The 23,357-nt window shown below is 42.2% G+C and overlaps 1 protein-coding gene across 1 annotated transcript in view; it reads right to left on the bottom strand.

Moving 5' to 3' along the window:
* The window catches only part of LOC128756470 (corticotropin-releasing factor receptor 1-like), a 69,589-nt gene that overhangs the window by 17,885 nt on the left and 28,347 nt on the right, over positions 1-23,357 (bottom strand). Inside the window, exon 5 of the mRNA XM_053861018.1 lies at positions 6,552-6,637. Coding sequence (XP_053716993.1) covers positions 6,552-6,637 — 86 coding nt within the window. The remainder of the gene's footprint in view (positions 1-6,551; positions 6,638-23,357) is intronic.

A 23,357-nucleotide genomic window follows, 5' to 3' on the forward strand; every position in this document is an offset into this window, starting at 1 on the left:
GTACCAGATGTCATTTATTGTCAATTTATAATGACAGCTTTCCGAATGGAACATTTTTCTGTTTGCAAATTGACTCTCACGCTGGTGTTGTCAGGCAGTGGTGCCTTGTAGAGGAACCTATGACAAGCTGCTATAAAATAAAAAAAATAAAATAAAAAAAATGGAGAGGCCATCACAGAGGAGGCAAATCTGAAAGAGACAAAAAGGCAAACCAAAATTGGGCGACATATGGTTCCAGGGCCCACATAAGCAAAATTTTTAAAAGAAATAAATGCAAATCAATGACAAAAAAGTGTTTACACCTCTTTTAACATTAGAATAAATAAATTTAAATTTTTCTTGTCTGTGCAGTGAATTCAACTGGGGCTAATGTGTCTGATAAAAGGACAGATTAACCAATATTGTAATGTAGTTTTACACAAAAACGGCAGCCGCTGGTCAACTTTGTAATGAGGGAAGATATAAACTAGAGGACCTTGTAAACGTCAGGTGGTGCCACTGAAGGTCAAAGTGGTGGATAAGCACAAACGGTGGATGGTTGGTGGAGCTAGCCACAGAAAGAAGGGTCTGGATTGATTCTGTACTGTTTAGCAGTGTCATATAAAGAACCTTTCCTGTCCCTAAGTGTGTGCTATGTAGCCACCGTGACAAATAAAGTGTGGTGACACACATTTCAATTGCCGCTTGCAAATCCTATCAATACCACAAGGTACCATGATACTGAGCATTCAATTCTTCATGGGTAATTATGCTGCACAACATCAGGAGGGTCAGTTACAAACTGGGCCAGGAGATGGCATGAGTCCTGGTCCAGGCTCCTCCCATCATATGACATCCACAATCCAGAATACACAAGGCTCGAATGATCTTCAACCTACCCAAATTCCGCCCCACTATGCTCCTCCTCGCTCCCTTCACTATTTGCCTGTAATGCCTGGAGTCTGAGATGGTTATCACATTGAAGGAAGTCATGACCATTGGCATCATGAAGCCAGTATTTTTTGGCCCACTACATGTCAAGAACCTATTTTAGTTCAGCTGTTGTGGCTGATTTAGACCCGCATCATCACGTTATGTACTGATTCCCAGTCACTTTGCAATAATAAATTCTGTTTCATGACATAGCTGGTACATTTCAATTGATGGGAAATATTGACACCTAATTTTGTGTTGGGTAATGACTTTCTCAATTATTCCACCGAGATGAAATTTTTTCTCTTCAATCAATCTTCCATCCGTGTTCTTTCGTATCATAAATGATGATTCCCTCACTGACATCCCATCCTAACAGCTGTAAAGAGTGATTGCAGTGCGCTGTTACATTGACAAGGATGTTTGGGTTGTAAATTGTATAGACTCCGACATGAATTTTATGATCCTTGTTTTTTAATTCTTAACCTCATATTAAGTTTGAATCCTGGGTCCACATCCACAGAGTATAAGTAGCTGCTAATATCATTATTGAGAGTTTCTTGAATCAAAATACATCTAAGTTTATACTATAGAATGAAAGACTTGCATGATCGAAAGACTAAAACGTGACATAAAGATTGATCACCAAGCAGATAGAAAGTGATAAATCTGCTTCTGCTGCTCTGACCAACATCAGCTGTGACTCGGGCATTGCTTCAACTCTGGATGAGCTTTAACATTTGCCACCTTCCTGTGTTAACAGTCCCTTCCACTTACAAATGCCCTCTGGACCGCTGCTGGACACGTTCCCTCTCTGTCACATCAACAAAAATGGAAACTGAAGGCTCATTTTTGGTTTGCAGGGAGGGACAAAAATAGGAAATGTAAGCGACTCTCTCTGTCATGCGGTCATCTGTATCACTTCTTCATCTTTGGATGAAGCCCATGACATGATGTTCAGTTCAGTTGTCAACGGATGGAAGTAATGCGACAGGACAAGAAGCTGAGGCAATCCAGCTGCCCCGTCGCTTCACTTTCACTTTCTGGAATATATATGAATTGTCTAGAGCAGTTAGCAAATCTGAGGAGGCCAAAGATGAAAACACGTTCATGATATTCATGTTTATCGTAATTAATTGACAAAACAAAGAGCAGTAATCTTTTAGTAACTTTCATTCATACTTTCCTGGTTGCTATAGTGTCTCAGGTTCACACCAAGTTTGGGGGTTGGTCCTCAAGGCTTAGTATTCCATTAAAGAGATTTCAAAACATTTTACAAATGATCCTCATGTGGGTGATTTGTGCACCTGTCGTGATGTGCCTCACAGGAATTCTAGAACCCAAAAGCTGGCAAAATATTTGATCTAAAAGGGGCTAAAGATTGGCGTGAAACGCGTAGAACTGTCATATTTTTCAAATATGTGGATTTTATACCCAGACAGTAAGTTGATTCTGGTCCAGATGTGATGTCTTGAAATAGTGGAGCAAGGCCAACAAGGATTTTGTCATTAACGGTTCAGTGTTTGGAGAAGTAGAGGGATTTGGGGGAATTTTATGCTGCAGCTTTTTAAAACGTAATTGAGGCGTTTTAGCCGCCGTTCATAAATCATCTCTGTTCTTCCCTCCTCAGCCGATTACAGCTCCTCGCTCTGTGTTTGGACGAAGAGTGGCGATAATTCTCAGCAGCTCTGGACCGGCACCTGGGCACAGTTCAAGCAAGCAGCAGGGTTTTGGAGGGATAGCAGAGCTTTGGCCCGAGGGGAGCTGGCAGACGGCAAGAGGATATGAGTAGTAAACCCCTCAAAGAACCTGAAGTCCCGGGAGACGTGTGGCCACCAGGATCAGGCCGAAACTGCCGACACTCACATCACAGTCGATGATTATTCATTTCAGAACTTAGCACTTTTTCGAAGAAACTTTCCTTGATGTCAATCATGGCGCTGCTGCCTCCTGGTGATTTATTCCTGAGCTATAAAAGGAAAAATCTTTGAAAACACATCTGAGAAAGGTCAGACACTCCATATCCATCTTCCACCTGGATCGATGGAACATCAGAAAAACTAAACGGGCCTGTTTTTGTTCCCGCACACTCTCAAGCCTGATCCTGGTGAACTGCGGCTTCAGGTTTGGTTCGCAGATGAGAGAAGTCATTAAATACAACGATCAATAATGCTGATGGAAATATCAAACCACTAAGTGCTGACGGAGGTGCGGTCGCGTGACACAATTACTCGCAAGCCTTCAAAAGATGTGCCTAAAATAAAGGTCGGGGAGGAAAACATGCCTCTCTTTAATGGTGACAATGAGCAACTCAGCGACACAATAAATGTCACGTGACGGCAACTGCACGGGTGAAAATTATTGCCAATAGTGTTATACTCTCACGTTCTTCCTGTTTTCACACTGGGCTCAAGGGACTGAATTGTCTTCTGACAAAGTATTTTATTACCACACATTTAATAACAACAACAACATCAACATATGCGATACCACATTAAAGTTCGCAGTCATCTGTTGAACTGCAATATCTGGAAAAATCCTCCAAAATGTAGCATTTGGCTATGGAGTAAATTGCAAACAAACTCTTGCAGTTAATGTTGTGTGAGATAAGAATAATGACAAGCACAAGAACTGAAGACACTTAAAACGAGACACAAAACATCTCAACACATAAACACTGCGCTCCTCAAATCACTGTCTCAGTTGGGAGTGAGAGTGCGATCACGTGACTTCGACCTTACACTGACAATAGTGTTGAAATGCAAGAGGTGACACCTGAGTCAGCTTTGTTTTTTTTTAATTTTTTTTTTATGAAACCACAGATTTGTTTATGCTGTTCAAAATGTTTCAGTGATTAATGTAAATGGTCAATTGTAACCGGAACAGAGTCGTGGGCACGGTGCATTATTATTGTCATATTTTGCTTATTCAATGTTTAAAGCAAGGTGTTTTTTTTTAACTTCCACTTATTCAAACATTGACATGACAAACATTTTTAATTTTATTTTGATGCAAAGCTACTCTTTTAGTATGTGAGATTAGATTGCAGACAAAAACATGTACAACAGGCCCTTGACATGACAACAAATGCGCAACAAAATAATTGTAAGAAACCCTACCACTACCATACAGACTATACCTGTGATTCTTAACCACAGGGGCCGGGGACCATGGTTGGGCCATGAGCGCCTCCTAGAGGGCCGCTTAAAGTTTTTTGTTTTACACCTTTGGGCCGTGACATGCTCAGTTTTAATACATTAGCCACGTATGGTGGCAGTATCGTGTCACTGAATTGACTTTATAGCTGCAAATCTGTGACAGCAAACAACAATGGAGAAGTTCTTGAAAAGAAATGAATTATAAAGAAAGTGATGCTGCTGCCCCCAACAGTAAAAACTGTTCATGAAAGCACCTGTTGAAGCACTTTCAAAAATGAATTAGAATATTTTACAGCGATACTTTCATTTATACTTTACTTATATCTTCTACGGAGTTTAAATAAAATATATTATTTTTATTTTATGATACTTAGACATTGTTTTATGATATATATTTTGCCAGATTTCAATTTTCTCAACAGTTTGCATGAAGCACATTTTTTTTCTTTATTTCTTTATTAAATTTGATCAGTATGACTTGCACCTGGTTCTGCTGCAAGTTGGAGTTATCGATGACAAATATCTTTGTGATGAGCCGATGGTTTCATGTCATTTAACAAGGTATTGGTTTGTTTACGTGTATTAAATATGGTTGTTGATCACAAATGAAATCAAGAGGCCACGAGACGATTTGTTCTGGGAAAGGTGGATCCCGCGGTCAAAAAGGTTAAGAACCCCTGGGTTATACAATACGACTATACACCTGTTAGCTCATCCTAACAGCACCATACTCCAATGCCAAGACCACTAGGTCGACCATAGTTATGCTTTGCCTTGTTTCAGTCGAGGTGGGCACAAGTCACAGCAGCTGCTGTTCTTTCTTTCATTTTTTTTCCAAGTTCAAATGCTTCAATTTAGTTATTTGTTTTGAATCACTGCCACCTGCTCGCCACCTACGTGCCTGTTAATTCCGTATGTGCACTCTCTTAATGAGCCAAACGTCATAGAGAAAGAGGGGGAAAGGAGCTCAGCAGCCAATGCATCATTCATGTAATCAGTTTTATTTCTCCGGTGTGTGTGTGTGTGTTTGGGAGGGACTTGTTTATATATTCTTGAGAGGACCAATTATGAGAAAAACACCGCCTTATGAGGACATTTGGCTTAGTTACTATGGTTTGGCCGGTGCGAACAAGGTTAAGCCTAAATTTGAGGATTAAACAGTTAAAAATAGCTGGGTCATTACAACTGGGTTTAGGTTTGGTTCAGAGCCCTGGTGAAGTTTAGACGTTTGTTTTGGATGGCTCAGTTAAGGATAACAGTCAATGGGAGCCCTGGTGGGAGGTCTTGTTTATCCTACTTTATGATGATCAATTCCTGACAAAACACCTACTTATGAGGACCATATGACTTTGTGAGGACATTTGGCAGTACAAAGGCAATACAGCAACACAGTGAAAATCCAGATGAAAAGAAAAAAACTCATGAGAATTCGATGTACTAAATGGTCGATGGCTGGCAGACACCGGAGGTGGGGTTACATCACTGTTCATTCACACATTCGTCTGACTAATGACTTCTTTTATTGTGCAAATCCAGATTATCTCCATGTATGGCAGCTCACAAAGGCTAACTGAGTGATCACTGAAGACATGTCTGGTTGGATTTATGAACATCCAGCCAGCTAAACGTAATTAGCTGCCGGCCTCGTCCTTATCGCCGTCACGCGAGAAGTGAATTTCTGAACGGCGTCTATTGGGTCAGGCTGTGAATTAATCAGCGAATTTGACAAAAGGTCGGGATTTGACTCTGGCTGCTTGGATTCTGAGGTTTTTGAGTCAAATGAAAATGTCTGCCGCGACAAATCCATCAGGAGAGATGAATCCAGGACAAAATGACATGTCAGTCTGTTTCACCGGGTGATGGTCATGGGGGTCAATCTGACAGTTTGAGATAATAAAAACTTTCCACCAACAAAACTTCAATGCGACATGGTTCTAGAACACCATGGATTACAATAACAGCTGTCAATGCTTCTCTGTCATGGAGCGCCATAGCTGGACACTAAGCCAGAGTTTACTTCTACTGCATTCTCATGACGGACGGAGATGGGTACTCAGTTCATGATGGAGACCAAACACTTCTTTTATGGCTATCTCAGTCAAATCAAATCGGAGTGGACGATAACACTGGCTCTCCAGGGCTGTCTTTATCAAGAGCTAGTTTTCAAGATCTCTTATCCACAAGAATTGATTTAATTAACACAGCCTCCCTGCTGACCTTTGGACCGTTAAGCGTCCCTGATGTGATTTTATACAGCGTTGGTACAAAGAGTATTTCTGGCCAACCAGCTCTTGGCGATGCTGGGAGGCCTGTACTTTATTTATTCGGTCGTTTGTTGTTGACCGTGTCCTTGGGGCTCCAATTGCCCGAAACCACAAATCCATTTTGTAATGAATTATCTTCCCGCAGTTTTTCTCACTTCCGCTATGCTAATGTATGTCGCAGTCCTGATGCATTCAGGGTCACCACACAGCAGCTTACCTCCTCATGAAGAATGGCCTTACACATGGAGTAGTTCCCCTTCAGTGCCCAGGTGCCGTTGGCAAGGCATTTCCGGTAAACATTGTCTGTGCAGAGAGAAGGAGAGAGATTAAAAGGTGAGCCTGCGACTACAGCATGTTGACCTTTCCGTGATTTTGAGGCTAATACGGAGCGATATCATTAGAGGAGGGCGCACAGGCTGCGATTTTTCACACCGTCCCTGTCGGGACGCTCCGTCACCCTCGACAGCCCATTATTCTTAGCATGTGGACGGCGCTTCCTTCATGCACTGCTGGAGCTTTCTGCAGAACCATAAATCTCTGTGTTTGCAAACAGTTGTGATGTGTTTGAGCATCAGGAGATGACAGTTACCAATGCGAGCCACAATTTATAACTGAAATGGGGATGCAGTAATTCTGATGGCGTGAGCCGAGCCTGGTGGGTTACTCAGTCTTCCCAGACGGAAAAAAAGGCACATGGCTACATCTTAAGGGTTCATCTGTTAGTTGAGAGACAAACCAAATGTCTTCTGTAAAACACCTAGCACAACAGGAACGGAAACGCCTTTCTTGTTAAATTGTTTAGAAGCACCAAATAAGAATTCATTGTTAAACCTGGAAAGATGGATACATTTTAAAGATGAGACTCAAAAAGAAAATAACAATAAACTCCTTCAGGGTGTCCGGGAGACCAGTTTGACAAAAACATGCTTCAACGAAGGAAATCTGTCCTCAGCCAAAACCTGCCCTCGTGTTATGGCACACACAAAAATGGCTAAAATGATCATCACTAGGATGGAAGCAAGAACATATTCATTTTGATCCTGCCCAAAAATCAAGCTACAAAATGCAGATTTACATAACTCAGACAGCAGAAGCATGAGGATGAATTTTAAAATCAGAATTTATAGAGAAGCAATGGACATTAAAAATAAACTATAAATAATATTTTACACTATTCATCATTTTTCATTTGTGGTTTGTAACAACTGAACTGACCTTGTGAATAAAGAAAAAAGCACAGATGCATTTTACACTTCCAACTACGTTCAAGAGCAACTAATGTCCACATCCAACTTTTTGAGAATTTTTAGTGACAGACAACAGAAAACGGGGTCCACCATCACTTTAAAAATAGTCAAATTAATATGTTTGTTGCTCTTTAATAAATAAGACAGAGCAAGGAGAAAGAATAGTGTAAAATTACAGTTACTTGAGAAAAGTGGCATAAAACATGCATGAAATCACAATAAATATGAAAATAGTGATGTTCATGAATAACAGGTGTGGATACTGATTTCTTCTCCTTGTCTAAGAACACATCTAAAATGCATCATTTAATTCAGAAAAAAAGCTAAAAGAGATATATATTTATATTATTTAGGAAAATAGTGTTTTTTTCATCTTCTTCCTCATCTGTGAGCTCCTCCTCGCTTGTCCTAAATGTGAAAACTCAATACGGTGTGACAGTCGCCACCATTTCTTCTGATCTTAAGGATCAAATCATACACTTTAAATGGAGAGAAAAGTCTTTCAAGTTAAAGTGTTGCAGTTTATGCATTTTCGCAAATCACTTCATCGCTGCAGCGCGAAAGAAATGACTCGTCACATTCAGAAGCTTCTTTAGTCAGAGGCCGGCAGCGTCACAACCGCACGACTCAGACAAATTAATGTGAATCAAATTTCACATTTGTCACTACACATTTGTGGATCTGAGGGAAATGGAATCTCCTAAATGGGTCAGTAAAAATCTCGAACCAAGCAATTTCCAGCGAAACGCTCAGACGGTGGCAATTGCAGGAGCAATTTATGGAGCTGGGTTTTGGAGCAGCGACTACGGTGAGACAGGTGAGACTGCAGGGAGGCACACAATGACAGTAATTTGATACCATGTAACAGCCTCTACTAAATAATATCTAACAATGAAAGAGTGTAAAAACATACATCAAGCTGAGAACAGAGTTAAAATACATTTCATCTCTGACTCAGAAACATCTACGTTTGTTACGGTAATTGAATTAAGGTAAATTGAGAAACTATATATCATTCTGCTACTGTATCACAAATGAAGCTGCATAACTTTGCTGGTGTTTCAGTGGTAGATATACAGTATATTTTAATCACCAGCAGCAGAAACAATCCACCATGAATTTCATCTCTTCTCTTCTGTTCTATTTCAGCGTGCTTAGACCTCTGACCGGGGTTTGCTATGGGAAAAAAAACTCTGGTTTTGCCTGATGGTGAAAGAAAAAGCAATCAACTCATCCACCCTGTTACAAGAAGGAGCTCACCTTGAGCTCACCCTCGCCGTGGCACCGTCGGCACTTCGACCCATCCGGCCACCGAAAAAGAAGAAACATAGCAGGCATCTTTGCAGGTGCTGCCAAGTACATGGAAGTGGAGATGCCGGCGGCTGAGCCTGCACAACTGACGTTGTTTACCTCCGGTGTAGTGGTGGGACGCATTGAGGACACCAAGAAGGCGAAACATCACCACCCAGTCATTTGTGGCTCACCTATTTATCCATGCAAGACCGGGACAAGCTGGTTCTACTAAGAGTCCCCCTGTCTGATTCGCAATGCAGGAAAGAGATTGAAGAGTTTGTTTCATGACAGGAAACAGCTGAACAAGTGGCAGAAATCCTTCGTCGCCATGTCCATGTAGACGAGGTCCGCTAGCGATCCGTTGTCTTCGAGGCATAAAAATGCGCATCTCCCTCTTGTCAACCCATTGGACATGTGTTCCATGGATCTTTGCAGAAGTGCATTGGACGGCCATTCTTCTCATGCCATGGTTTTGTTGTTAGGACAGACCAGTTGGTGAGACAGGGGGATCTTCTACACCTGGTCAAGATGTCCTGGGAGGCAGGTCAGAGTCCCAGGCTGGGCCTGTCTAAGCACGTCTCTGTTCCTGCCTCTTCCCTCCTCACCCCTGCTACCCAGGAGTGAGGTTCGGAGTAATGGGGTTCCCTTACGACTACTTGGTAGTGGTCACTGGGGGGGACATTCATCGCCGGACTTTGCCGTTTGTTACCCATAGTGAATCCTGGTCAGATGGCATTGCATGCTGAAATAGAACACGGGGTTACCTAATGTAACACGTGTTCTATGAAGCGTGCAATGCCCCGCGACCTAGTTGCACAGCGACCCCTATGGGTAAAAATGGCACAGTCCAGCCAGTGGTGTGTTCTCTTCTCTTCACGACATTCCTTTCCATGTCCCTGCTCTCGCTCAGCTCCAGTTTCACCTACTTGATATTTCGGATGCTGCTTCTGCTTGCAGCGATAAATGATTCTCAAACAGAAGTGACACAGCTGCTCGGCTGGAGCCTCTGAAATAACAAGTCCAGCCAGGTTGTACATCTTCTGCAACATTTGGGAAATTGGATGGCGTGACACAAGTCTGGGTCTGAAGACATGCAATGTTAAAAATGCCATTGTAGAACATTATTCCACATGACAAAGAGAAACAAGTTATATACAAGAATCAAGTTTTTGAATTTGCCTCTATTGGTGTTTTCTTTCTAAATATTTTATTTTGGTAATAATTGGTAATAGTTCACTATTATTGTCACTTTTTTAATAATTACATTAATTAATTTAATAACTGTATTTTTTTATATGAATTGAAACAAATAAAAGAGATTCTATACCAGTTAATATAATTTTATTTGCCATTTCACTCTTATTTATTTAAAAAAAAAAAGTTTTGAATTTCCACCTCTCATTAAAATATGTAGAAAAATCTAGTCACAACCAAATACACCTAAAATACATAAATAAATAATCTTAATTTTTGGGGGGAAATATTGATATTCATGTCAATAATTTTGGAGTGTTTTTGTTCTGTACTTGAAATGTACAAATGTACAAAATTCTGAATGATTCTAAGCACCTGTGTTGTGTCACAACTCATCAGATATCAGGTCACCTGCTGAGATATCTGGGCAGCAGCAACCAGCATCTTTAAGAAGAGAAGTACACCTGCATATATGATTCATAGACCAGGACCCTTCCAAGTACCTTCTCAAAGTCATTTCATGAGTGTCGGGATGTGCCAGAGACAAACGCTGACAGTTGCAAATTTTCTGACTGTCATTCAAGGTGACAAGAGACGCCGCTGTTGGCCGGCGCTGAGTTATGGACTGTACTTTGAGAGAGCGATCCCACTCCAGTAGAATTCAAGGTGCTTCACTTTTATTTGCACTCATGTACACTCACTGTGGCTGCTGGCTGACAGACTGCTCATCACAAGCAATTAAGGGGTCGAGCTTGGCGCTCAAGGGCACAGCATTGATCGGATATCCATCCAATTTTTGAACACACTCACTTGCCCTCAAACACTTTTCGATCACTGCTTTACACTATTTTTGTCAGCTTTCAAGTGTGCTCAACAATAACCAGCTGTGTCAATCTTCTGAAGAGCACAGCATTCTGCTGCATGACAGTTGACCGAGTCCAGGGCGACAGTCAGCATCAGCTCATGTCATTTTAAAGTACTTGAAATAGCCTTCTTGAAACCAAAGTCCCCAGGTAGTGGTCTTTGTTTCCAGTGTCACATTGAAAACCTATGACTATTTTAGCTAATGGCCCATTTCTCTGGATCTTGAAAGCTGCAGAGTTACTGAAAAACACGTTGTCATTATTGTTATGGTAATAATAACAAAAATACTAAGGGCACACAAAGACAAACAGCAATTCATGCGTCATCTTTAGTTCATCTCTGTATAGTTTGCGCAGAGAAAGGATATGCAGACAACACAAAAAAGTTATCAAAAGCATAAAGACTGAAATTCCTTCCACAGTTTTCTTCACCGCTTCTACAAACACCAACAGTTTTCAGTCGACGGAGCAGAAAGGAGATAGTAAACCTGCAGCAGCACCAGCATGAAGTTGCAGCAGCAGATCACTCCTCTTGTTTTAATCATGAGGAAATTTTGGGATCAGAGATGACATACGATCGGATCGCCGCTCCCCTGGAGGCAGCGATGTGCAACCAGATGAGTAAAAATAGCATGTTGACTGTGTAAAGGGACCTGTCATCTTTGATCAACGTTACCTTGAGCTAATATTCCCACGATCCCAAACGCAATATCCTACGGAGCTTAAGGAAGTCGCGGCGCACAGGATTGAGTCGGAGCAAGACGGAGAGATTGACAGCCTTCAGGAATGTTATGACTTATGACGCACAGCGTTCAACTTTCATTTTATCTCAACTTACTTTTTCAGATTTGGTCATCTTCATGTCCTTTTTTCAAAAGTGACACTCAGCATGTTGTTTGTTTTGTTGGCTATCTTTAAAAAAATGATTTTAGCTAACAGCCTGTTCTATCATCGGGTATATTGTTTTTTTTCTCCTTGATTATTATTACATTTTAGACGTGTGGCAAAATACAATGTCAGTGGAGTTGGAAAAGACAAATCTATTCTGCAGTAGCTGGCAAACAAAAGTGATATCGGGAAAGAGGGGGCTCAGATTACAGCATCAAAGACAAACCTGCAGGAGTCACATTAGCTGCAGCTCTTGTGCAGCAGTGAGCTGGACGGGGTCACACACCACTGTTACCTTCATATAGATTATTGCTGATGCTGCAGTCCCGGTGATTTATGGTTTTTACGGTCCGGTTAATAAAACACGAGTCGGCTAAAGAGCCATTTTCTTTGCAGATATTGTGATGTAATAAGAGTGAAAATCTTTATGGCTCATATCACACCAGATTTACTGTAGCTGTCACATTTAATAACGTGTCAGAAGTCGACACGTGTCTGTTTATCCTTAACGCACCTTAAACAATATGACCTCGAAAGATATGAATACAGTTCATTTCGGACTCTCTCGGCCGTGTACACTAACTTGTTTACTGGTTTTCAGGCTTATTCACATGGAAATCTAACACATTGATTTATTAAGACTATATAATGTCCACCATGAGAAGCTCATTCGGTCAAGGTGCCAAAAAAAGAAAATGACATTTCCACGTCAAAGTATTTTTGAAGACATTGATAATGACAAGTCACAAGAGCCGTATGACGTTAGCCCTTTGAAGCCACTAACAAAAAGGAATGTTTGAAAATGGGCTAACCTAGAAATTGATGGTGTGATGGAAGTTGTTTCATTTGTAGTTTAATTGTTTGCTGGGCTTTTATTAGGGCTTGATATGATGAAGCATATTATCATTTTGAAGCAGCCAGATTTTCTGAAGAGCAAGTCACATGAAAGTCGAGTGAGGCGCACCAAGTGGAAACATTAATTAGTGTATGATAGATAATGTAAGAAGTAGAACGTCATCAGACCTGGCAAAGGAATATTACACAACATGAACACACATATAAATTGCGTATCCATATGTGAAAGAAAACGATAGTATGAGGGTCACTGAAAAATACAGTATATCACCTGGCAAATGTTTCATTTCTTCCTTAGTCACAATGCAAATAAAGCTGTACTTGAAAGGTCGGTCCATTCTGTTAAGTACTGAAGGAGCCTAATGAAAAGTGTGATGGCGATTGGTGCTAAATGAAAGGAGGTGTTCAGGTTCAACGATGGTGCTGGGAAGTGGGCCAGTATAACACTGGGCTTCTTTCAAATGTAACTCAACAGGCTGTATATTCTCCCTCAGATACATCTAACCACAACAACACTTGAAGGCAAGATGAAAAGAAAATGTGCTTTAATACCATCTAATTCATGTTGACTAATGCAGCATCAGAACCAGGGCGCATAAAAAAAACGCAACATGTTGACCTGAGCGTGGGCTCTCTGGGCTGCGTGTTATTTATCAAGATGCTGGAAATGAATGACTTGCTTCAAAGAAGATATAAATTCAGGAATCCCTCTGTAGATAAAGAACACTTCAATGTAGTGTTTTGTCCATGTCCCCTTCAACAACAACAGTCAACTGATGTCTCTCCCTGCAGGTCCCTCATCTTCCTCCAGTCCTACACGCCACTCTAGCTGGTAACAGCATTGTAAAAACTGTCGCTTGCGCAGGTCAGAAGCTCAAGGTCCCTAAAAATAGCCGCAGAGTTCAAGCGGCTGCCAAACTGGTATAGTGCCAGCAGTTCTATTAACAGCCCCGGCGGGTTTGTCAGTGGATCATTGCGCTGGATTTCTCTTGCTGGAGAACATGACGTCTTCCACCGCGAAGCCAACTCTCAGCAGAGTGACCTGATATATTATTATTATTAACCTGCCGGTTATGAATGGCTGCTAAACACGGTGACAAAGGCAGAGCCCTACTGATGGAAACAGGAGCTGCATGTCCTTGTGGCACACCAGCAGCTCTGATCCCAACAAGATGCAAGCAACTCTCACACCCAGAAGCCAGGACTACAAACGAGCGTCTCCATCCGCCTGCAAGCAAACGCGCTGACCCAAATTTGGTCACACTTGCTGAGCGCTTGATCACAGCGGATCAATGGCTGCAGCTAAGAGGCCTGACTCTCCATGGAGCAGTTTAGCAGGAGGCTAATTAAGCCGCTTTAGCCAAAATCCAAACAAAGCAAATTTGCCCAAGACGGGAGCACAAACCACACACAGCTTCTATCACGCTAATAAAGTCACACTTTTCAGGCTCTGTCATATGTGGAACAAGGCAATCTGTGTTTTTCTTTTTCGTTTTTTTTTTTGAGTGAGCGCACACACGGACGTGAGGTTAACAACCTGGATTTGGTAAACTACCAAACACGTACTGAGCTCACTATTGAACTCAACCTCACAAGACAAAAGTCATCAAGAGAGCCACTTTTTGTCTCCAGGTCTCACAAGAATGCAGTAGGACGATAGTAGTTATGTTATTTTAAACATGTTTTCAAATGTGTGCGCGACCTCTGTTAATAATCAGATTAGCAGCAGTGAGGATTAAGCCTCTGCCTCCCACTGTATTCAATGAAAAGTCTCAGTTGTGGTCCAGCATGAAGTCAGCAGGGAGGTTGTGAATCATTCCCGACGCAGTTCTTCCAAAAGCAAATCAAATAAATCCCAAAGTGTGGTCTGAAATAAACCAGATGCCTGCATTCACACTCACACACACGCTCTTATTAATGTGGTCCAGCGTTCAGGTGAGCAGCTGCAGCTTGGACTCGGCTGCTGTTTGAAAACTGTGGCTCACACCTCGTTTTCATTAAAAGAAGGTTCTTTGTTTCAAGTGACGGCAGAAAAAGTGGCAGTTTTGTGTGTCCTCACGTCACTCACTTGTAACACTGGCAATGTTTTCTGGCTGGCTGACGTTTGGCCGAGCAGCTTGAGACGCCCGAGGGCTTCAAGTGAAGGTTTGTTTTCGGACATTAAATGAGTCAAAAGGGAGTGAGCGGGGTTGCTCACTTGGAATCTTCAGCATCCACCGGCTTTTTGATGTGACAGAGGAAACACACTGGTCTTTGATATGAATTTATATTCAAACAGGCATGCCGCCGGGATCCTAGCTCTCTCAGAGCGACGGGGACACGGGGCGAGACAAAGTGTGAAGGGTGAAGGAGGTGAAGGGTCTCTTGCCCCCGCTCACCAAATGAAAACGCTCTCAGCTCAAAACAAGCCTGGGAAGTAAAATAAAATGAGATGGGATTTTAATGAATATTCAAGTTTTTCATTCTCTAATAAATGCGATACATGCACACACGGATGGACACAACAAACCAAAGACTCAAACTGAAGGTTGTTGTTGAACTACTCTGCACACTTATATTTTCCATTTACATTTTGCTTGTTTGCGTTAAAGCGGTGTCCCACTCATCGTGGCTGTCCAGGCTGTCCTCGATGTCGCAAGATGATGCTGAATAACTTATACAGTATAGCGCTTTCCACACTTATCCAGCAACTATAGATGATGGTCCTCGGCTGAATTACTACCCAGAAGAACCAATAGAATAGGTTAAACTTGCCTTTTTTGAGCGAGAGTGTAAGTGTAGTGTGATTTTGCGCGACATGACGGATCCGAATCCCAGTCTATTCAAAGCTGCAGTATGCCAATCAAGGCTGTAATGCTCAGTTGAGCATCAAGTCATGTGACTTCGCAATCGTACAGTGGTTAAAGGCCAGCATCAAGATTCAAAAGGTTGCCAGTTTGCATCTGGCGTTTGCCTCTTGTGCATTTATTTTTAAAATTACTGAAATTTACTGTGATTCTGTTTAAAATATCAAACTAAATAACAAGGCTATTGACTGTGTTTTTAACAACCAATCAAAAGGCCAAAAAGATCCTTAAAAAAAGGTATCAATTTCTCTCAATACCAGCTTTCAACAGCGTGAATCCTGAGGCAACATTGGACCCATCACTTACAGTTTCTGGGATGAAGTTCACTGCTGCTTCCTTTTGATTTTTTGTTAAATAGCTAAGCAACACAAATCACACTAACAACAATAATGACCCATCTGTGGCCTCCGTCCTCGTGTCAGGGAGGATGGGATGACAGCTATGGAGGAGTGACACAAGTGTTGGGAAAGATTCTGATTTCCATTTGTAGTGAATTTTCCAGTACTACTGTCGGTGTCAGAGCGTGACAGTCGTGTGTTGCACCGGTGTAACGCCCTCATGGTGTGATTTCATTTATTTATTTTTGTATGGCTCATGCCACCCCCACAATAACACAGCCACGGGCAGATGCCCATTTCGCCCGTGCCTAAAACCCCCACTGGCTTTACACAAAGTCACCCATTCACACACAGATGGCAGTAGGCATCTGAACCCTCACGAGCAAAGCGAGGTTAAGTGTCTTACTCAGGGACACAACGACACAAACACATCAGGAGCAGGGATCGAACCGGCCACCTCACTGTCACAGGCCGACCATTCTACAATCTGAGTAATGCCGCCCCATGATGTCATCAACTAATTTGCGAAATGACTGTCCACGCTGTTGAGAAGATCGGAACGGCCTTTGCATCCGCAGCTAATCCAACGAGGGTCTATGTCAGGGGTCACGATGAACCTATGTGCTGGTCTTCCTCCTGTCTCCACAAATGAGCACAGCTAATCACGGAAAGGCTTCATCTGTTGACCCACTTTTACATGTGTTAATTGTCTGACCCTCTCTGCGGCGCCGTCACGGGAAAGTCAAGTAAATGTTGAGGAAGGCTGAGATGGGGAGGGGCTGTGTGGGACTGTGTGTGTGCAGCAACAACAACCAAGATAGAAGCATCGGTCTGAGTCATAAGCCTGGAGGACGATGGGTTGCAGGCGCCTGTCAGTCATCCGACCGGTCTGGGAGGCACTCACAGACCCCCGGATGTCCCTCAGTTGATATGCCACCCAGTGATTGTCCGATACGAACAGCGTGATGAGGAGTGGGCAGAGATTGATCATGATTTTATTGACTTTGACACATGCCCAATTGTTATGAGCTAACATGTTTCTCCAAAATCGCAGCTGTCAGTGTTCACAGCGTGCAGTGGCTAGTAGCTATTGAAGAGTGGACGTGCAGAGAGGGCAACGGGGAACAGAACATTAACATTCTTTATCCAGTGAGACAAGTCATGGAGTCCATGTTTGTCCTTTTCTGCAGCCAGCTGCAGCACATCGCAGCATTGGGAGAAACCCAGCAGACATTCTGCCAGTGATGCTCTCTATCTGTTCCGAAATGATTATTTTTCCCACGAGAATCTGGAGGAGAGGAAAATATAAAATTGCTTCAGGAACTGTTTGAGAGATTCGATCATAGATTTAATCCACTTTGACAGTTATCATACTGCTTTTGCGTTGATAACTCAAAGCATCTCTAAATGTGGGCCCCTGAGGTCCAAAGGTCTCGATCCGGTTGCGCGATTGTAGGATGAAGTAGGAGGTTGTGCAAGGAGAACAATAGAGGATGGTTATGGTTATGTCAGTTCTGATACACAGCAAAATACAAAACTGCCAATTTACATTTTTCTGATGTGACATTTGCAAGGAGAACATGCATTTTCAGTCACTGTCTTATTAACACAGAGTGATGGAGCAACATCAGCAAACCATTAAATAGCATTATTTGGTCTTTATTTTGCGCATCTCTAAAGTAATTCCAGTTGAGGTCAGTCAAGCCACTGAGCCAACGTGGGAATACTTTCCCAACTGAAATGTTTGCGGGCTTGAGACAGCCGAACTGGCTATGGATCTGAAAGGATTCTCAGAACAAACACCGGGGTTATTAAGAATCTAGACTCAGTTAAGAGGCACAGAGAGCGAAATGTTCGGCTCATCTTCCTGCATCCTTGCAGGTTTTTTACCGACCTTTTTGATGGCAAGTCGAATAGAATCATGAGGACAACATTTCTAAAAAGCATCTGAATTCATTCATTTTTCCTTCAAGCAGTTAATTAAATGTACACAGAAATCCTAAAGGAACATCTGCAGCTAACACCAGGCTCAATCTGTTCGCATTCACATTCACACTGCTCACAAAAGAATTGCGACTTTCCCCTGCAAACACAGTGGTTGAATCCCATCAGACAGAGATGATGGCGAGTTCTGCAACTTAGTAATAATCTTTCCTTATAATAGAGTTCCGCTTGCGCATACACACAGAGTGGGTGATGAAAAGATGCAAAGCAAAAACCTTTACGGATCAACAACTTAAGTCCAGGATTTGTTGCAGTCTAATTTTGGAAAATGTAGCCTGGATTGAGATTCACAGGAACACTGATTCACAGTAAAGCTGTGCAGAAATATGTGAAAACCTCACACACTCACACAGACAGAGAGTCACACAAAGGTTTTAAACGGCTATTTTTAGACGTGAAATTTATTTCCAAGAGTTTATATGGACTTTCCAGCAGCAGATGGAAGATCGACATCCAAGCTTAGATGATAAAATGTCTTTTAATTCTTTAGCTCCACAGAGTGCTACACTCACTGAATGAGGTTGAGCCACATTTTAAACATCACCCGGTCGGGGCCCAAAGGGGCCCCTTATCTGTTGCTACCTATTTGGATTCTACACCAATCAGCATGCGGCAAAGATAATGAATTACGGCCTGTTTGTTTTTGTTTTCATTTCAAAACACAATCACAGATTTCAATAACTTATTTGTGACTCAGCAACACGATGCTGTTGGACCGACGTAGTGTGGCAGAACCTTTAAATGAATGTATTGCTGCTGAAACTCCTTCAACAGATCCTTCTTATCAGGCATTGACATTTTGAGAAATTAAAATGTCCATCAGCTTTTTATCTCTCAGATGAGCCTTGCGATTACAAGGCAGACCAGTCATTGTGTCACTCTGTTGGAGAGGCTCAACCTTCCATCTCCGATAATAACATACATTTAATTGTGGGATGATAAATAGCAGTGCTGGAATTCACCAGTCTTTGACCTGCTGTTTCCCAAGAATCTTCAGCGAATCTGCAGCTGAAAAGAGTCCCACACCTTCCTGAACTTTCAGTCCAGACAAAGCGGGAAGTGACTTTATCACTTTTGAACCATGGGGTCGTCTGACTCCCCCTGGATCTGAGAACAGTCGCTTCCTCTTCTGCCGCTCTTAAGTGCTTTCCCTGGTCTTGCCACTGTGCCCTTGAGCCTCTTCACACAGCCCTCATTCCACTGACACCAGCAGCAGTGGTCTTTTCGGGTCCCATTCAAGTGGACATTGTAACCATTAGCAGCTACACCCTAAGGTTTCTCTAGGGCTATTCTGGTCTGATACCTCCAGAGTTGTCGTCATACTCCACTGGTTCTCGCTGCAACATATATAAAATTGAGTTAGTTTGATTTGAAGCCATAATTACAAACATGAAAAGCTGGAATTTACTTTGGTTTACCTTGGTTCAATACTCCCTAGACAACTGTAAATTTGGTCAGCAGAAGAGTGCACAAAAGATTGCTTAATAGCGGTTAACATCAGTGACGTCCATTATCTCCAAAATGTATTTCATCCTCAAAATGCAGCTTAGTCATAAATGAAGGCAGAATCAGACATCCTATCTGTCATCAATAATAGCTATCATTTCAACACCCAATCTTCTGGTGCTCCTCAGGGTTCCGTCTTTGGTCCCTCCGTAACTGCATGTCCTCTCTCAACTCTCACACCAATAACATCACAGGGTTTGTGCACTTCCATCGACATGACAATTTGCTAGTCACAGCCAGTCCCACCACACCACTGGATGAGCCCACGCATCCTGTCCCACCATCCAGCAACCCCAGTGAAGGATAGACTGACTACCACACACATCCCCCTCCTCACCTCCATAACTCCAATATACATATCTGAACAGCTGTACATTAACCCTGACACACTCATGTCCTTTCCTTTCACCAATGCCACTATAGGGTGTAGCCAACGGTGACCGTACGTGGTTTTACATTACAGTACCCCTTAAATAAAATATACAGGAGGAGTGGTCGCTAAATCTACAAGAAATAAAAGGTTCACTTGTTAGGTTCCACGCTTCCACGTTGCATTAATTTTTTTCCCTGCCATTATTCCTACCCATCATTAACCTCCGGTCTTGACCACATGGGTGCAACTGCAAGTCAGGTCAGATGTGTCCCAAAGATCGTGTGAATGTCAGAATAGAGTCATGCCCACAGGAGATGTTGAGGTATTTCAAGATATTATATCAAGGTCACCACTGACTACTATCAAAGGGAGGGTTTCCAGGCAGATGCAGAGTTAGTGAGGAAACCATTATGGATTTACTACATCACTTGTGTCAGGTTCAGGGCCTGCAGACTGGATATGGCCAGACTTTCTGTGGCCACCATGATCCGTGTGCATTGTATATACAGGGTTGACACGAGGATCTTTGCACCGTCTTGTTTAAGTTCTGCTTTGTTTGAAAAGCACTTTGTGAATTAATACAGCTGGTTTTGTGTGGCTTTCCATGACTGACATGTTCAGAGAGATTATATGATTCTGATAAATGTCAGACCAAAGAACTGACACAGAAGGATGAGATTCGATTAAAAAAAGTAAGACTGGAGCATTAAAGTGCTTGTTCTACAAGGAGAATGAAAGGGTGTCTTTTGCATTATGAATGAAGGAGCGGGATTTAAATTTGAACACCACCGTAAGCCATATTTAGTCTTCCCAAAACATCAAAGAATTGAAGTTCATATTTTGTGTTATTTGTTTGGTTCAATGCAGCTGTTGTGTGGTTGACTTACACTTTTAGTTTATGAACTCTCATAAACTAACACAGCACCTTCATATCAAAGCACAGTTTTTAATGTTTGTCGTTTCAAAGTTATAACAAGCTAAAGTGGCTGCCTCACTCAACACACTCTGTTAAACTACAACCCACTGCAAACATGGGGCCCGAGCTCCATTTTGCTGAAAGCTAAAGCACACTGGGACATTTTGAATTCGCAGATAGCCATTAGTCATATTTTTGCATCTCTTCGGAGAACGAGTTTCGTTTATTTGTTCGAAGGTGTGAGAGGGTGTGGGATTGTGTGGGTGCTGCTGTCATGTTTACTCACATTAATGCAATTCCTCATTTATATGAGACGTGTTTCTTTATTTATCCAAAAGCTGATTATTCATTTGTTGCCTTGAATATAGACATGTGATGATTAGTGGTATCCACATTGTCTTCTCTCTAAGTCAAAGGCATGTAGCAGTCTTTTTACAGTAAAAGGGAGGGGACTTGTTACAACGTTTAGCCACAGTTCACAGTACTATTTATCCAGGAGGAGGAGTACTCACTTACGACAGCACTGAATTGATTCACAGAGTCTGACATGAAAGTTCAGATCCAGGAGCAGTGTTTGTAAAAGCTCCTTGATAGTGCTTATCCTTGCACCCTGTGTCTGTCAAATGCTCCTCAGCTGCTGGGTGGGAGACTCCTGCAGCCGTGCTGTCTTAAACTTGGCTTTGGTGTTTGGGAACAACAAACACCTGATCCTCCTCCTCCTCACAGATAAAAACACACTTCTTCATCTTTCAAGACAATGAAGTGTCTCTGTTTACAGTGAGCGGCACGTCATCGCATGAACGCGCTTGTGACGTCATGCGGCTTTCTCAGAAATGGATGAGCGTGGTTCTAAAACACTGATGCTTCAGCATGATAAAACTAACGCTTAAACTACGGGTTACCATTCACGGTGCCCTTACAGTACAGCAACAGTAGCGGCACAAGACAAGCTGGAGTAAGATGTCAGCAATATGTCTACTTTGTTAGCCGACCTCCTGTGAGTTTCTTTACTTGTTTGGAACGACAAACGCAACAGAAACAAACAAGTTTGTTATTTCGCTGCCATCAGCATGTTATGCTACGATGAGATTAGAGTGGTCCCCGCTTAGAGGGAAGAGACTGATGTTGCTTTTGGCAGACCAGTGTGAGTTCTTGCTTGTAGCTGGATCAACTGCAACTCAATAGAAATCAGCTGCTTCTGATTTGTGAAGAAAAGCTCCACACTGGTTCCTGTTCCTGATTTAGGAACTCATTACCGAGGCCAAGACCGGTGTTTGTCTTGCATCATTTATTGCATTTATTCACTTATCAGCACTGCTTTTCATTTCTGCTCCCGCTCGCACAGCAAGTTTTTTATGGTGTGGATCTGTTACTCCGGCATGTTAATGGGCTGGAAAATGAAGAATTACATGAACAGAGGTTCTTTTGAGTTTAGGAGTTTTACCTCCACCGATGAGAAGAAGCTACACAGGGCTACAGTGGATGTATTGTTTGTGGACTCATGAGCGCTGGGCAGGCAAAATGTAGAGTTAGTTATTTGTGAACACATTGTTTTAATAATGGCTAGATGTGTCATTTTTTATGGTTTCATTCTTGTAGCAAAAAAAAATGTTAAAACCATAAAACCATTGTTGGACTTGAAGACAGTAGCTTTAGTTGGAGTGCAAGTGCAAGATTCGTTTTAGTTCTGAGTTCTGTGTGAGCCCATCAGAGATTCTGAACCACCATGATCACAGGGACACGGGGTGAGAAGTATGAATATAGAAATGGATTTAGTCATGGATGATACCAGCAGATCTGACAAGAAGAACGAAAACATATTAGTATATCGTTTCATTTCTCTGTTCTGTTCTGTTTTTAATCCATTAATTATTCCTCTCATGTTCAGGTGTTGACTTTAAGAAAAGTGAATGAATGTGAAAGAGCTGCAGTGGTGTCCTTGCTGCAGCACTATACCACGTAGAGCTTACATATTCCCTTTGTGCCAAACTTTGAAGTAAGAACAATGAAACTTTCCTGTTCTGGAATTGAAAAACACCACCACTGAGTGTGGGCTGAAATCTACTGAAGACATCATCCAGCACGAGTTCAGAGAACATAATCGGAATATGTTTTGCTACTGTATATTGCCTCAAACCCCCATCATCCCCTGATGGAACACAATGAATTTAGATGTTCACAAGAACAATGGAAAATACTAGTTGTCTGACATGATATCCCGCCAAAAATAATACCCGCGATGAGAATTTTGCATCTCACAATAAATTTGATGAACACACACGCACGCACATTCGCTGCACTGGACATACATGAACGAGCGCTCTCCAGCACTGTGGCGTTCGACAGCCGACACCGGCGTTTGACAGTTGTGGAGAGTTTGGTGGACTTTGGTACACGATGGCAGTTTTAGTCTTAATTTTAATAGAGAAAACATGTCTCTGAGCCTCTGAATCAGTGTTTGTCTTATTAGATGGAGTCGTCCTAATATGCTTTCTTCCTTGGTTCGTATCAACACATGCAGCTCTCCCGCTGCGTCGGCGCCTCAGCGCAACACTGTTGAAAATGGTTGGATATTGGACGGACATCCGCTCCGGTATTGGCGGCGGCGTCCTCTTCCATGACCCCAATTAGGGTTCATCGATCTCGCTGGCAGTGCTAATGCTACAACAACATCAGTTAGGGAGCATCAACAAATTCTGA

Source organism: Synchiropus splendidus, chromosome 1 (genome assembly GCF_027744825.2).
Source record: "Synchiropus splendidus isolate RoL2022-P1 chromosome 1, RoL_Sspl_1.0, whole genome shotgun sequence".
NCBI classification, from domain to species: domain Eukaryota; kingdom Metazoa; phylum Chordata; class Actinopteri; order Syngnathiformes; family Callionymidae; genus Synchiropus; species Synchiropus splendidus.